This window comes from Panulirus ornatus, chromosome 1, assembly GCF_036320965.1.
Source record: "Panulirus ornatus isolate Po-2019 chromosome 1, ASM3632096v1, whole genome shotgun sequence".
In the NCBI taxonomy this organism is placed as follows: domain Eukaryota; kingdom Metazoa; phylum Arthropoda; class Malacostraca; order Decapoda; family Palinuridae; genus Panulirus; species Panulirus ornatus.
The window spans coordinates 32,558,970-32,576,595 of NC_092224.1; the positions used below are offsets into that span (position 1 = coordinate 32,558,970).

Below are 17,626 nucleotides of genomic sequence, written 5' to 3' on the forward strand. Positions count from 1 at the left end.
GCTAAAGGGTCGCACCGTCATGCTCAAGGGGTTGAAATGAAATCTAAAGTGATTATCATCATTCAATGTCTAATCAAAGAATGGGAGCTTGGATACGTACACATATGGCAATTCCTAGCCTGGTGTTTCTGTACTACATCTAGATGGTGTAACCTGCTCACGCATGAATTAGGAGGAGGCACGCCAGAGAGGGTCGTCCGTCTCCCCCTTACCCTGCACTTCAGGCCGTGGCTCCACGTCGATGTTCTACCTTTCCTCTCCACCTACTAGGTCTGGAAAGAAGTCCATTCGGCAGCAATAGACAACTTTCCATTCATCAACTCCCGGTAAAAGTCCTGCGTCGTTTGCAAGTGGTCTTTACAGACGAAGTACCTTACATATATATATATATATATATATATATATATATATATATATATATATATATATATATATATATATATATATATATTTTTTTTTTTTTTTTCTTTTTTCTCATACTATTCGCCATTTCCCGCGTTAGCGAGGTAGCGTTAAGAACAGAGGACTGGGCCTTTGAGGGAATATCCTCACCTGGCCCCCTTCTCTGTTCCTTCTTTTGGAAAATTAAAAAGAAAACGAGAGGGGAGGATTTCCAGCCATCCGCTCCCTCCCCTTTTAGTCGCCTTCTACGACTCGCAGGGAATACGTGGGAAGTATTCTTTCTCCCCTATCCCCGGGGAAAATATATGTGTATATATATATATATATATATATATATATATATATATATATATATATATATATTTACGAAGTGTAATCGCACTTGTTTGTCTAAGGTTGTAGAACGCCTACAGAGTGTGTGTTTCTCGGTTTAGAGAGACATTTCATTTATCAATACGGACAGGAAACTAAGCGTTGTGCACCTCTTAGGAATTCCAATGATTCAGGTCAGTTTTCATTGCCTTCTCAACTACGCTGCAGTGCATCCGTCACCGTCGTCTCTGACCATACTTGGGTTCAGTCATACTGACTCCAAGCAACCTCTTATAAGTTTGTGATCGCTCACTGTCGAGCATTCAGGGAACCTTGGAGCGTGTAAATGACCTCAGAGCGTCAAAGTAAATCCCGGAACTTCAAAGTGACCTCGAAACGTCAAAGTGACCTGGGGTGTCAAAAGCTGACCACCGAAACTTCAAAGTGACCTGGAAACGTCAAAGTGACCTAAGGTGTCAAAGTGACCTCGGGATGTCAAAAGCTGACCCCGAAACTTCAAAGTGACCTCGAAACGTCAAAGTGACCTAGGGTGTCAAAGTGACCTCGGGGCGTCGAAATGTGAAATTTGAAGCCAAGTGAACACCGTTAGTAAGAAAGGTCCTACAGACTGTAAGACGATAATTTGTTGACAAGAATGTTATAAACGAGGCATGTACGTGCATACTTTGCCCTTGGCAAATGAAAATTATATACTGCAGTTAAGGTAATAGAATTAATTTTGAGCCATGTAAACACGCATGATTTCACTTCCATGTTAATTCCCTCCCTCCCTCCCTCCCTCCCACCCCTTTTTTTGTTCTTAAAAGTCCCTGGCGTTTTTGGGCTTGACTTTTGGTCGATAAGCAAGATTCTGCATAATACAGAATGGACCCTATTTGCACAGAGTATCAAGACAGGCGTTTATTACAGACGTTGATTTGTCGAGTAGAGTGATTTAACTTCCTGGTAAAGGTCAATTAAAAGCTCCTTTCCCAAAGCTGTTTACATCCTACGCTGGGTGGAAAGACATTGTCCTTAAGCAGGATATTTTTAGGTCAGTTACGTCCCCCTAAAGTACGAAGAGGATAGCTTAAGGACAAAATTGTGCTTACTTCAGTAATATGGATTAAGTACTTTACTACAATACCACAATAGGAACATCCTTAAGGTACTTTACTACAATACCTTTAGCATTGGTATATCCCAAAGCAGTATGGATTGATCACTTTAAGTATGGACTAACCACTTTAAGCACTTTATTACAGTACCTTAAGAATAGATACCCTAAAGTCGTACGAATTAACCGCTTCATGCACAATAACTAAAGGAGAAGCACACCCTAAAGTAGTAAGGATTAACTACTTTAAGTACTCGACTATTCAACCTTAAGAATATGTACATCCTAAAGCAGTATGGATAAACAACTCTGAGGACTCTATTAGCATAACAGAGTACAGCAGAGTTAAGAGAATACCAGGACTAAACACACTTTCAGCTTGGGGAATGCATCGTACCCTGCATTTAAGAGCATAATACCTCAGAGGTGAATAGCCCAACCTCTTGACAATGCCAGTTTATGTCATGGTACTCGAGGGTCATTAATGGGGACAGTGACAACAAGGATCTCAGGTGGTCGCAGCGAGGCGGTCGTAAGCTGCAACGGAAGCAATGTAGACAATGTAAACACGAGGAGTAATTTACGTCTGGGGGGGGGGGGGGGAAGGAGGGGTCAGGGGGTTAGGGGCAGGGCTAGGGGTAGGGGAGAGGACAGGGAGCTGGTGAACACGGGTCCGGCGCGCTAAGAACATGATACACATTCCTCAGTGTCCTTCCCTACGCCAGCTGTGGCGCTCTTTATTAGGGAACTTCTTCCACTGGGTGTTGAGGACACTCAGGGAGCTGAAGGACTTTTACGTCCCGCGCCGAGAGGAGAGAGAAGAAAGGAATCTTATTTACACAATAAGTGATGTCTTGCTAAGCATTCTCCTTGTATAAAGTTGGAACCTGAGACAGGATGAAGATTTTGCTAGGAATATAAATTCTTCTAATAAGAGAAAGACTTTTTTGATACTACTGCGCCATCATACAGAGGCCCGCCGCATCCCTGAGGGAATTTCTAGCTACAATCAGACACACACACAGCCTGTAAGATAACTCAACACCATGTAATGAGAGCGATCATGCTTTCTTTGTTCTTTTGTAATCCATGTTTATGCCTGGTCTCCCAAGGCCATCTTCCACTCCAGTTCATCAGGTTTAAAGTAAACCTTTTATCATGTGTTTCATGGAGGCTCCAGTCATGGACAAAGGAATTCATCAAGACTGGGCATTAATAGAAATTTAGAGAGGTTAATGAAAGGGAAAAAGAGAAGAGGAAAAGTATTTATAAATTTTGGATGTGAAAAAACCTGTTTTTTAAATGTTCTTGGTCACGGTCATAGAGGAAGACATAGGAGGGCAGAGAGTTCCAAGGCCTCGAGGTGTATAAAAAGAAGGAATTATCAAAATGGCCTACCCTTAAGTTACCAGTGGCCACACAGTAATCATGTGACGCAGCAGCTTGCCGACTATCGCGTAGTCTAACTAGTGGTAGAAGCACACAAGGAGCTAACCTTCAGGAGCAAAAACTATAGTAATACCCATAGAAAAGAGGAAAAGTGAACCAACATTGCGACGAAGGGCAAGTGGGTCAAGTTTTGAGGTTAGCCCGAGAGGCTTTGAAAGTCTGAGACTCTCTCAACTCAACTCTGTCCACTAAGGATGTACAGCTAAAACCGCCCCAGACGTAAGAGCAATATTTCATACAAGAACAGATCAATGCTTTGTATAAACGTAGCAACTGTTTGGATGCAAACAAAAAAAAAAAAATTCTAAACACGAGAGAGAGAGAGAGAGAGAGAGAGAGAGAGAGAGAGAGAGAGAGAGAGAGAGAGAGAGAGAGAGACTCCGATGCTACACCCTGAAAGAAGCCTGGATATATCAAGAACAACTGCATAGGACCCCCCAAAATCTTTCAAGGGTAATGACCAGACATTAGTGATATAGATCTCGACTTACGAAATCCATATTGATGATCAAAGAGAAGACTGAGATTCAAGATGTCTAAGGCTGCGTTCAACAACTGAGAAGCTGCCAGAAAGAACGCAAATGTTGGCACAGTGAACAAGTGGTAGGTCTATCAGGAGAGGAACTGGCGAGGGAGGGAACAGTACTGCTGTTACTGTTTGAGGGCCTTCCCTCTCATTGGCAGAAGAGTCGGCCACGAACCCGGAGATTCTTAGCACCCCATGATGCCGGATCCTAGGGACCATACGTTCGTTGGAGTCTACCAGGACTACATTTACAAAAAAAAGATTCACAGACAAGAGACTGCAAAAGAACTTATTTGAAAAAATAAGTGAGATTCAAATGGGTATGTTGTGCTTATAAAGAGAAGATGGCAGGCAACCTAATTTCATTTAGTCTCTTTTTTTTCACGCATCCTTTCAGAGATTCTTTTTCTCATCATCATCAGAGTTCCTCATCTTTATGATCTGAGCTCCTCCTCTAAACATCTAGACAATTTCCCTACCGGCTGCACCACGAGTCCCTCCGGTGGGTAGCAAGGGTTTTCCCTACATGCTTACATGACCCCTAATGTCAACTTCATTTCCTCTCGTTTATGGCTCAGAGTTTTTTCTGCTAGATGATTTGTGTTCAGTCTTCCGGATAGATTAAGTTATCATCTTGAAGTAATGTCAAGTTCCATTTGCCTTATGACCTGAATCGTCATTATGGGAATCATATGAACTCCCAAACCTAAGCCATTTTAATCTTCCTTCGGAGGCTCTCTGATCTCCTTGCTAAAGCATTTCATTCTACTCTCTCATCCTCTAACAGTTCCCACCATCTGCGCCATACGATCGTCCTCGGCAACCGACTCGCCAAATCTGGGTGTCTACGTCTTTGATCGAGACATTGCAAGTTCTCGTGGGTGGAGAGAACTATAATGTTGAGCTAATGACAGAATCACAGATGAAATTAGTTTACAGGTGCAGCCGCACATGTCATATGTCCCTCATCATACCCTCCCAGAACTGTATGTCTTCTACATGCAATCTCTCTCTCTATAGACACCTATATCCAACGTCCTCTCCCGATACAAGCACCCTTCCAACACGTCTCCCCCTATACACGTTCCTCCTCACCACCTGCGTATCGTAACTTACGTTTCCGGTAAGAAAAAAAAGGCACCGCTATATTTCCGCATCGTTTATAAGCACGGCGCCTACGTGCACGTCCTAGCAGGCACGCCTTCGACATGAACGCCACCTACGTGCACACACACCAGCACACACACACACACACACCTCAACATGGGTGCGTCCGACATGCACATCCTTTACATGAACGCTTCCTACATACACACTTTAGTTCTATACAACTCCGTATGTATAAGTTTTCTTAGCCATACTTCCACTATATGTAGCTAATCAGCAAAGCGTAAAACGCTTATTTTCTTAACGTTTAATTGCGTAAATGGAGGTGATGATCAATAAATCACACTAACTTTAGAACGATTTTTGCTGGATTTTAAGGCTGGAATTGGCAAAATCTTACGGGCTTGGTTAGTGTCCACGTGTTTTCATGTACAATGATGTCATCAACTGTGAGTTGTGGTTATTTAAGTTTGTGTGTGTGTGTGTATGTGTGTGTGTGTGTGTGTGTGTGTGTGTGTGTGGGTAGGTGGGTGGAGTTAGGAGCTTTTGTGTACATGTGCCTGTATGTGTAACTTTTACACAGGTGTTTGTGGGAGTTTCTATGTATATATGTATATCGATGTGAATCATACCCTTAGAATCAAACCCCGGACCATTTGTCTGTCAGCCAGATAACCTGACACCCTGGCAAAGGTGAGCCTAAAACAGCATCTCCTCCTTAACCACTCGCTGGTTCACGGATCTCGCTGATGCGTCACGCATCCTTTACGAGCTGATAGAGTTCATGCAGGATTACGTATCAATTGGCTGTATCAAAGCAGCTTCAAGGTAAAGGAAGGAGTTGAGAGTCTAATTTGAATGGAAAGTTAAAAACGTAGTATGCAGTAATGTACACAGCTTCTTGTGCATAGAACCATATACATTTGAAGACATAGGCTTCCTAGTTCTGTGTGTAAGACGACCGAGTACCAACCATCCTGTTCATGGCTTTACATAAACAACCTGAGCGTTTAACAGCGAGTGGCGGTAGGCGGGACCCCGAGTTCGATGCGGAGGCGTTCTTGCGGAAGGTGAGAGAGCCAGTAGGTCACACCTGTTACGGTACGGTTCAGGTTCACGTTCTTAGAGGGCGGGGGTGTTCTCCCTGCATCCACAGGGCTCCATGGTCGACAGGGGGGGAAGCCCAAGCCTGTGCATATTTTCGACTTCCAGTATGTCGTCGATGGTTGGGTGAATAACGAAGGGGAGTTAAACGGAAATATGATAACAGACGTGATGGGAATGATAAGAGTGGATGAAGAGGAAGGAGGAGGACCAGGATGATGGGATGAGCGATGAACTGTGTTGATGAAAGATCAGACTAGTGTGACAATTGTGTCCATCAGACTAACACCGACGGGGTTGTGTAAATCAAAAGAAAGGAAAGGGAAGGAAAGCTATAAGAGAGAGGTGGAAGACGGGCGGGAGATGCTAGACAACTAGAAGTAAATACGAGGTTGATCTAGATGAGAACTGAGGAATGTCCATATCAGACTTCCAAATGCACTTATCACACGTTTTCCTATAACATCCACCTTTCTCAAATAAGATACCAACACAGTCGGTTTTCGCAATTCTTCTTGGGCTTGCGTGCCAAGAGACAGTACCGTCCATGGTACATCATGAACTCTTGCTACACACCACTGACAATTACGAAGGATGAAGACATTTTGTAAGAAGACGATCATTCAGAACAGCTGTGGTCGTCTGTTGTTGGCGTGTGGAGAAGTGCTCCTTACGAAATTGAGCCTCGGGCAGAGATATGAACGGTGGTTGAGTGTCTTTGAGTGGACCTGGAGACGAACTACAGTTGAATGGCAGCGAGTGGTCCAAAAGAAGCACGATGGTTTGGTGGACACATGAGTGGTCCTGGAAGAAGTCAACAATATTGATATACACGGTACATTTGTTAGTCTTTTGAGCAAAGCACACGGTGGCAATGGAAAGATTGGGAGTGATGGACAAGTTATTGATAGAAGGACATACACACACACACACACACACACACACACACACACACACACACACACACACACACACACACACACCATGGAAGAAAGAAGAAAAAAAAACAGGGGAAGACTTGCTTTCAAATCACATATTTCTTAGACTAACATTGTCCCTTAATGAACAACCCTTTGCAAAATGCAAAGAAGAAAAAAAGGAGAAAAGGGGGTCAGCCAAAGGTCATACCAGGATATAAGGCAAGAAACCTATAAGGAAAGATGCAAAGAAATACTTCTGCGGAGACGTGTGCGAGTGAGACGGATGTGGGTGAGATGGGTGTAAGTGAGACGGGTGTGAGTGAGACGGGTGTGGGTGAGACGGGTATAAGTGAGACGAGTGTGGGTGAGACGGGTGTGAATGAGACCAGTGTGAGTGAGACGGGTGTGGGTGAGACGGATGTGAATGAAACGAGTGTGGGTGAGACGGGTGTGGGTGAATGAACCAGGTGATGAAATAGCGAGCACCGCACAGACTGTAAACAGTAGATTGGGAGAGTTGCATAACAGAACAGAAAGTTCAGGCGATAGCGGTCCCACCAGTGCACAACTTCCTCCCCGTACTGTACAGATAATTACACACACACACACACACACACACACACACACACACTTACACACACACACACACACACACACACACACACAAAGTCCGGCTCTGTAAATAAGAAAATATAGACCAGCTGGCGGATGCACGAGTTCCATATATCTATGAATAATTGATGTTCTGGGCTTGGGAAGACTATAGTAATGATAATGTAAATTACATGGTTTATGAAATTAATCGCACGGGAGTGGATGTAACAATGTAAAAGGGAGAATCATTTGCATTGATCAGGGTATGTAAACGTTACGGAATTGGTCATTTTCGTTACCGTAAGACATATCATTTTTGTTTCATGGTCGATGAATAACATGATTGTTCCCTAATTGAACAGCATGATCTGCTTTACCGGATCTCTCTTCCGTTGATTAGATTCAAATTTCGTGAACATGTTGTTCTTATTCTAACTCACTGTTATTATATTCATGAGAACAATTTGGTGGAAATTTGACAAAAAAACAAACAAACTCCAGAACCAACTGTTCGAAAGGGATGAACGAAATTCCACATAGTAAGATTAGAAGATTAGAATGATGAGATAAAAATGTTACAGAGCGAGACAGAATCTCTTGGAGGCTAAGATAGGCAGCAGCCATAAGACTTGGAGGGGTGTGAGAGCAGTGAGAGAAAGGGAGGAGGAGTGAGAGGGGAGGAGAGGGGGGGGGGAGAATTAGGGTAAGGGGAAAGAAATAAGTGTAAGGGATGGAGTTAGGGAAGGTAACGAGAGGACACAAGGGAGGGAGGGAGGGAGGGAAGGTAACGAGGGGACACAAGGGAGGGAGGGAGGGAGGGAAGGAAACGAGGGGACACAAGGGAGGGAGGGAAGGTAACGAGGGGACACATCTGCCTTGGCATAGGACAATGAAATGCAAATTGTCGACCGCAAAGCGACAAACAAGAGAGAAAGAGATAACGAGCGACGGTCCCCATCAGGTCTCCAGCAGTACTGCTGTTCCCCTCCGTCCGTCCCCCCCTTGAGACTCTCCATCTGTCTCCTCTCCTCTCCCATCCTTCTCCTTGATGTCGAAATGCAGTAACGTGCACGTCCTCTCCGTCTCTTATCTTTTGATGGAGCGGGTGACACCTGATTTCGGGTCTGTTTAGCTCCAATACGCGATTCATTACTGTCTCTGGATCAGGCTGGAGATAGGCCTACTAAATGCACTCATGTATAATTCATGATAGGCCTCTGATGTGGTGAGCCTTCTTGATGGATGGTCGTGGTGGTGGTTAAGAGACTATACGACCCCAGAGTGGGTGGTCCGACCCAAATGCTCAAGGGGGTTCGTCTGCAACGGCGTATGGTCATTGTGGGAGGCCTGAAGATTATATTGCCTAGTAGTAGACTATGATTCACCACCAGAGATCAGGAGTTCGAAGCATTTCCCCCACCGACGTGAGTCGTACTTTGGGACCACTTGGGGAGAGAGAGAGAGAGAGAGAGAGGGTGCGGGAGGAGGGGGGCGCTGTCTGTCCGTCTGTCTGTCTGTCGGCGGAGGACCCTTTCCCGGGCCGGGGTCCCGCCCCAGGCACGACCACTGTGGTTGAAATTTGCATAAACTCCGGATATTATGCCGGCTCGCAGTGGAGGTTGGGACGGAGGGAGGTGAGGGAGCGAGTGAGTGAGGGAGTTTAATGAGGGAACGCAGGAGGTGGGGGAGGGAGGAGGAGAAAAGGGATACATGGACATGTTCTTCAAGCAGGTAATGGGTAATTATGGTCGACATCGCCTTTTGGGTTGGAGGTCGTGATCACTTATTTATAAAGGTTATCGTCAGGTGACCATGATTCTCTCAGGTAAATCATGGATGCGAGTGGTAATTGGCAGGGGCAGACATATATACTGCAAGTGAAAAGTAATAATTGGCGAGACTATATCATTGGGAGTAGAGCGATATCGAAAAATGATTATAATGATAATAATGATAGTAATCATAATGACAATGATGATAAAAATAACAATAATAATAGTAACAACAATAGTAGTAATAATAAAGATAATGATAATAATAATAATAATAATAATGATAATAATAATAATGATAATGATAATAATAATGATAATGATAATAACAATACTTCAGTTCTGTATCCTTCTGGTGGTTCCTATGCTTCACAGTAAAAGAGCTAGAGGAGGTTAATCCAAAACAGGAGCTGTGAACACTGTTACTGAGAGACTGGAGGTGCCAGAGGAAGACGTAGCCAATGGATAGGCTGAAGAGCAGGTGAATGAATACTTCTGGTAGCTTTACAGACGCTCCGATACCCATCTCTATGACCGTAGCAGATGCAGATCATTACAGAGAAGGAGGCTGACATAGCAGTGAGGATAGAAGAGCTTTGCAATGGTTCTTATCGTCTAAGACACTCGGAGTTCATCACTCAGTCTTTACATCAGCGGAAATGTCAAATTCCATCACGACACGATACCCCTGCGGTGTGTGCAGACCACAGTGTTCGTAAGATGAGGAGGGAGTTGATCCCCAAAGACCAAAATGGGAAAGGAAGGAGGAAGAAAATGTATGGCCCCGGCAGAAGACACTCACTATGGTTACAGGAGTCAAATCGCCATTTCTTTCCCTAGCTCCAGTTACACAGTGGTCCTCGACCAATTAGCGGAGGGTTGTTTCATAATGAGGGCTAAAAGTGCCCCTCCGCCCTGCCCTCCCAACAGCCCCGTCTCCTTCCCTCCTCCTACCAGGCCGTTAATGAGACGCCCCAGTAGCAACCGTCGGAACGCAAGTGGAAAAAAAAGAACAGTAATTAACTAAGTTCTTCATTATGGTGTTGGTTTAAGCGACCACCGGGGTTACTCCTCCCACTGGTGGGCTGTCCCGTGTCCACCACTGTGGGAATGCTGCCCCCATACCACCTGGGCGTAGCCAGGTCTTCCTGTGACCCCACACAATACGTTGCCTCCACAAGATCCTCCCTTGGCTGCCGTGCTCATCCTGGTTACTGCAGGGTCCTCATCTGCCTGTTATGTCCCTTCTTGTTACTGTTTGGTCCTCGTCTGTCTGCCAGAGTGGCGAGCCTATCTAGTGGCAGATCTAACTATTGGCAGGCCCATCCATTGGCAGGCTGGCAGGCCAATCTGGTGGCAGACGTACCAAGTGGTAGCTTACCTTTAGATCTGCCAAGTGACAGGCCTACTAAGTGGCAGGCCTATAGGCCTGACTGTTTACAGTAGGGGTTCTCTTCTGTTTGCTATGTACCCCCAAGCTACGGCTAGGCCCTTCTCTAGCTGCTGTGTACCCCCTAGTTGCTGCTAGGCCCTCCTCTGGCTGCCATGCACCCCCTAGTTACTGCTAGGCCCCCTTCTGGCTGCCGTTTACCCCTTAATTGCTGCTAAGGTCCTCCTCCGGCTGCCGTGTGTACCCCCCTAGTTACTCCTAAAGTCCTTCTGTTACGGCCATGCACCATCTGGTCGCTGCTAGGTTCTCCTTAGACTACATTTTGACACGATCTGGCCGTATGTATAACTGTCTCAAGACATCACACGCCCTGGGGTCTGGAGGCGACCCAGTCGCACCTGAAGTCAATCATCGTCATTGCACGTCGTGGTGGAGGAGGAGCGATCTGCCTACCTCGAAGCGATGGCGCGAAACAGCGATAAAGATTATATCCCGGTGTCACTCTCTTGTCGGGTAAATGGACCCTCGGGTTGTACTAAACGTGTCATCGGAAATTATCGTGAAAATAAGAATTTCTTGCAGAGACCGCAAGATGTGAAGAAGCATTTCCTGTGTGTGTGTGCTGACCGCCATCCTAACAAGACAAGAGTCATTTTTAGGTCATTTCTGGACAGCGGTGATTTGTAAGTGTGTGTGTGTGTGTGTGTGTGTGTGTGTGTGTGTGTGTGTGTGTGTGTGTGTTTCTACCCTTGTAGCGAGGGTCGTGGTGGCGGTGGTGGGTCTGGTAGGTCGTCCAGGTGTGTGGTCGTGCTCCATCGCCTGGCCAGAACCACCGCTCCCTGTAGAAGTGTGTGTGTGTATGTGTGTATGTGTGTGTGTGTGTGTGTGTGTGTGTGTGTGTGTGTGTGAGTCTGCGTGTGTGGTGATTCTTATCTGATATGAATAAGGGAATTTTGCCCTGAAAATGAGCATCAAATTAGAAAAGAAAACGTATATAGTGGGTATGATAACATCAGTGAGTGTAATGGTATGTAGAGGGAGGTCAACACTCATGTGGTCCCTTCTCTTCAACATTATCATACGACTTTTTGAAACATTTTGATTTTGTTCACAAACACAGTTTCTTTCCTCAGATTATTCTGATTTATCCATGGTTCTTATATCATGGAAATAATTTTTGACATATTTTCTCACAAGTGTTTTGCTGAATTTCATGTTTATAGCCACTATTTGCTCTGTCTTTGCATGTTTAGTTTGTGTGTTTGTGTGTGTGTGTGTGTGTGCATGTATGTGCGTGTGTGTGTGTGTGTGTGTGTGTGTGTGTGTGTGTATGTGTGAGCGCGCTCGAGTGCGAGTAGTAATAATAATAATAATGATAACTAATGATAATAACAATAATAATAAAAATGATAATAATAATAATAATAATAATAATAATAATAAAGATAATGATAACAATAATAATAATGATAATGATAATAGTAATAACATGATAATGATAATAGATAATATAATAACGAACGGTTTATTAAAGTCAAGCAGCCAATCTGTTGAAAATATACAAATGAGATATAGACCTGGGAGATCATTATGGTAACTACTTAACCAATCATAACAGAGATCAAAACTAGTTAACTAATCATGACAGAGAATAATATCATTGTAATATTGGCTATCATATCCATGTTTTCGATAAGTACGTGAGAGAGGTACGGTGCTTTTACATAGCTAAAGTGGCAGATATAGAGAACCCCTTTACAGGACAAATAAGTTTATACATTATGCACCTAATGGTGATTAGTTGAACATTCGTTACTACGTAATTAAATCTTAATTGAGCTGCCGTAACGCAGTAGTTGACATACCACACAACTCAGCAAAGAGAAAACAAAGCTGATTGCTTGTTTAGTTTATCACATATTCATGCTTTGTTTACGACGTTCACAATGACAGGTTTAAGATTGCTCGTGTGTGTGTGTGTGTGTGTGTGTGTGTGTTCTACACTATAACTTATCAAACTGTAATTAGTTAGATAACCGTCGCGTGATTTGGAGCAACAGAGAAAGAAATGCCATATTTCCTTGCTTGAAAGGACGTTCGTGAGGTATATTAATTCACCAAGGCAATGAAAATTAAATCTAAGAACGAGAATGAGAACATTTTACATTCAAAGTGTTAATCTAAATGACTCATCAGTGCCATGTCGTACAAATCTAAATTAAGAACATGATATATACGAACAAGGACAAGAGTGTCGTAAAACCTCAATTACAGGTCACATTTGAAGACCCTCTCATCAGCAGGGGGGGAGGGGAGGAAGAAGGGCATGAAGCTAAGAGGCAATTAGACCTGTGTAACTGTGACTCCTTGCACGATGGAGGTCAAAGAGTAAAGTGTAAGGAGTGTGTAATCAGGGAGTGGTTGTAGACTGTATGCGTGACAGACAGGAAAATGGTTTAAGGGGGAAAAGATGGATGCTGGAGTAGCGTCTGGTGTTACCCAAACGCCATCTATCTCATTCTTGTATATCTCCCCTGATGATGTGATCATTACACGAAAGTGCACTTGGGAACTTATTGTGGTTCATCTTCCTGTGGTCTTTCAACACTATATATATATATATATATATATATATATATATATATATATATATATGGAGAATGGAGAAAAACTGGAGGAAGTGAAGTGTTTTAGATATCTGGGAGTGGATCTGTCAGCAGATGGAACCATGGAAGCGGAAGTGGATCATAGGGTGGGGGAGGGGGCGAAAATTTTGGGAGCCTTGAAAAATGTGTGGAAGTCGAGAACATTATCTCGGAAAGCGAAAATGGGTATGTTTGAGGGAATAGTGGTTCCAACAATGTTGTATGGTTGCGAGGCGTGGGCTATGGATAGAGATGTGCGCAGGAGGATGGATGTGCTGGAAATGAGATGTTTGAGGACAATGTGTGGTGTGAGGTGGTTTGATCGAGTAAGTAACGTAAGGGTAAGAGAGATGTGTGGAAATAAAAAGAGCGTGGTTGAGAGAGCAGAAGAGGGTGTTTTGAAATGGTTTGGGCACATGGAGAGAATGAGTGAGGAGAGATTGACCAAGAGGATATATGTGTCGGAGGTGGAGGGAACGAGGAGAAGAGGGAGACCAAATTGGAGGTGGAAAGATGGAGTGAAAAGGATTTTGTGTGATCGGGGCCTGAACATGCAGGAGGGTGAAAGGAGGGCAAGGAATAGAGTGAATTGGAGTCATGTGGTATACAGGGGTTGACGTGCTGTCAGTGGATTGAATCAAGGCATGTGAAGCGTCTGGGGTAAACCATGGAAAGCTGTGTAGGTATGTATATTTGCGTGTGTGGACGTGTGTATGTACATGTGTATGGGGGGGGGGGGGGGGGTTGGGCCATTTCTTTCGTCTGTTTCCTTGCGCTACCTCGCAAACGCGGGAGACAGCGACAAAGTATAAAAAAAAAAAAAAAAAAAAAAATATATATATATATATATATATATATATATATATATATATATATGAGAGAGAGAGAGATTTTGTATGAGTGTTTGAAGGGGAAATGTTGGGGGGGTGATACGACTCTTGTACTCCGCTAAGGTAAAAAGAAAAAAGAAATCCCAGAATTACTGTCTTCGTTGACATTCATTGGTCATAGTGTTGACAGGTGAGTGTTGACGGCGTTGCTATTACTGTCAAGAGCAACTCGGCCAAAGTAGACGGACGGGATAGTAGTGTGTGGGGCACACTGAGGGATGTTGACCAAAGGCTTGTGTGTGTGTGTGTGTGTGTGTGTGTGTGTGTGTGTGTCGTGTACGAGTATTGTTGGCCAGACTTGACCACATAGGATCTGGATAATGATGATCATTATGTTGTCTACACATGAATACGACAATGACGCTCATCTACTATTAAGAAACAGATGGATGATTGGAAGTACAGACTGATGATTGGTATGCACACAGTGTCGTGATTATCCCATCACTTGTTACCACTGGACCAACACTCGACACTTGCACCAGGGATGTTATATACACATCTGGGGAGCTCACACACCCACGTCGACGTGGCGAATGTCGACCCCGTCGTCGCCAACGCCGACCCTCAGACCACCACAGTGGCGGCGTTCCGATACAGCGCAACGGCCGAGGTCCTACAACCTCCCACCCTCCCTTCCTCCACGCCCCCAATCCCATCCCGTCCCACATTGCTCTGTCCTCCTACACTCCTCTCCTCCTCCTCCTACTACTACTGTCCCCCAATTCATACCCTCACTAACTACCATGGTTGTAACGTGGTGGAAGCTGATTAGCCTCGCCCCTATTCTCTCTACCCCCACTGCCCCCACTCTCCACCCATTCCCTTCAACTCCCCTCTCTCTTCTCCCCCCCTCCCCCTTTCCCTCCCCCCCTGCACCCCATAAAAGTTTATGACACATAATGAGGTCGATTATAACTAAGGGCATAAAGTATTTACGATAAGACTGGTTGTGTGTGTAACTACCGGGTTTACGGCGCGATCACCGGCGATAACCGGGAGGTGGCGGGAGGGAAGGGCTCCCGGCTCCCCACCAGCAGGACTGGACCGGGAGCTCTGACGTCATGGCCCTTGGCATCTCGCACCGGGAGATTCAAAAGTCCTGGGGACCTTAAAGTGGGTATGGCGAGAGTCCTGGGGACCTTGAACTGGAAATATAATCTGTCTTTACGCATCTTGACTGGAAATATGATCAGTCTTTACGCATCTTGGACTGGAAATATAATCTATCTTTACGCATCTTGGACTGGAATATAATATGTCTTTACGCATCTTGGATTAGAAATATATGTCCTTAGGTATCTTGGACTGGAAATCATAAGAGGTTAGGAAATCTCAGACCAGGAATTTAGACTGCGTAAGGGATGTAGGAATCATGAATTACTGCTGGGCTCAGAGATCTAGAACCCACTGTTTCAACGGATTAAGGGATCAAAGACTCAGATATTTGACAGGATATGTAATCTAGACAGGCAAAAGTCTTTGAATTCTTCCTCAACTCTCATATCCCTAGACATCTTAGATCTTACAGTCTTCTCTCTGATCAGCGGTATGGCTTCCGTAAGGACAGATCCACTGGTGATATTCTTTCCTATCAAACTAATGTCTGGGTACCAATCCCAGAAATGTTTTGGGGAGTAGTGTCAAGTTGCCCTTGACATATCTATGGCTTTTGACAGGGTGTAGCATCGCGGTCCCATCTCTGGGTTTCCTTCTTTTGGCTTCCCTCTGTCACTTTGCTCCCTCCTATCTAGCTTCCTCTCCGGCCGATCTATCTCTGGTTGTTGATGGATCAGCCGCCCTACTTTTCTCCATCAACAGCGGTGTCCCCTCAAGCTTCTTCTGTCCTATCCCCTACACTTGTTCTTCCTTAACAATGAGTTCCTCTCATCCACAAATAACCAAGTGCACTCATACGCCAGTAAATCAACACTGCAATCATCACCCTCCATCTTGATCATCAGAAGCCCATCCATTGCCTGCATTATCCAAGCTCTTCTGTCTCTACGAAATCCACTCCTCCAATCGAAGGGAGACAGTATTCCGCACATCGCATTTTCTTCATTATTCTCTTTAAGATCCAAGCAGTTTATTCTTTTAATGATCATCTGTGTAAAAAGTCGAAATCTTATCCTTGAAACTTGTAGAACTCTGTCCATTCCTTATGATTCTGCCGTAACTTACTTTCAGTCACCACCGTATCTTATGTCTTGCACTCTACGTAGGTTGCCAAGCTTTCAAGGGGAAACTCGCTAACTTTATCATTGTGTTATTGTGTACAAAAATGTTGTCAAAGTCTAATTTTCTTCATAGGACATATTGAGGGAATGGTATGAATCATAATGATTTGGTTTGTAATGTGCTGCTGACTCGTCCCTCTTGTCTTTTACAGGGAGGAACTGGCCATGAAGATTGGTCTGACTGAAGCCAGAATCCAGGTGGGTGTCTTCTTTGCATTTTCAAATATATATATATATATATATATATATATATATATATATATATATATATATATATATATATAATTTTTTTTTTTTTTTTTTTTTTTTTTTATATATATGTATATATATATATATATATATATATATAAAGGTCTGGTGATTGGGAATGCCAAAAGAGAGACATACATAAGCATACGTGGGTGAGTAGGAAAGATGGTCATCTTGCATTGTTGGATCATGTACTAATTGATAGGCGTGCAAAAGAGAGACTCTTGGGTGTGAAAGTGCCTTGGGAGTCAGCTGGTGGGATGTCTGACCATTACTTGGTTGAGGTGAAGGTTAATATTTGTAAGGGTTTTCTGTGGAGAGGAAACAGTACGAGTGTGAAGGTGCTGAAAGTAACTGAACTTAGGGAAAAGATGTGTGTGTGTGTGTGTGTGTGTGTGTGTGTGTGTGTGTGTGTGTGTGTGTGTGTAAAGAAATGCACAGAGCGATTGGGTTTAGCATAGAAGATGATGAGATTGCACAAAGCAAGGGTAGTGAGTTAGGCATGAGAGGTATTTAGGGAAGTAGCATTGCCATGTTCAAGAGAAGTGTGTGGCATACGGTTGTTGGACGTTGGGCAGGTGAGAAAAGGCAGTGAGTGGCGGGATAACGAAGCCAAGTTGCTGGTGAAAGGGAAAAGGGAAGTGCGCTGGTGGTACATAAAAGGATGAAGTGTAAATGATTGGGAGTTGTACAAGAGAAAGCGACAGGAAGTCATGAGAAAGATGCAGGGGTTGAAGAAGAGAGCAAATGAGAGTTGAGGTGAGCGACTATCAGTAAACTTTAGAGAGAATAAGATGTTATGGAGCAATATGTTCTAGACATCTCCTTGATCATGCAGGAAATAGCAAAATGTATATGTGTGTATATATATATATATATATATATATATATATATATATATATATATAT

General features: G+C 44.0%; 1 protein-coding gene across 2 annotated transcripts in view; it reads left to right on the plus strand.

Annotated features, from left to right (window-relative positions):
- LOC139749741 (homeobox protein aristaless-like) overlaps window positions 1-17,626 on the plus strand; it is a 297,440-nt gene that overhangs the window by 267,690 nt on the left and 12,124 nt on the right. For both annotated transcript variants that reach the window (XM_071663980.1, XM_071664066.1), the window contains exon 3: window positions 16,621-16,666. In XM_071663980.1, coding sequence (XP_071520081.1) covers window positions 16,621-16,666 — 46 coding nt within the window. The remainder of the gene's footprint in view (window positions 1-16,620; window positions 16,667-17,626) is intronic.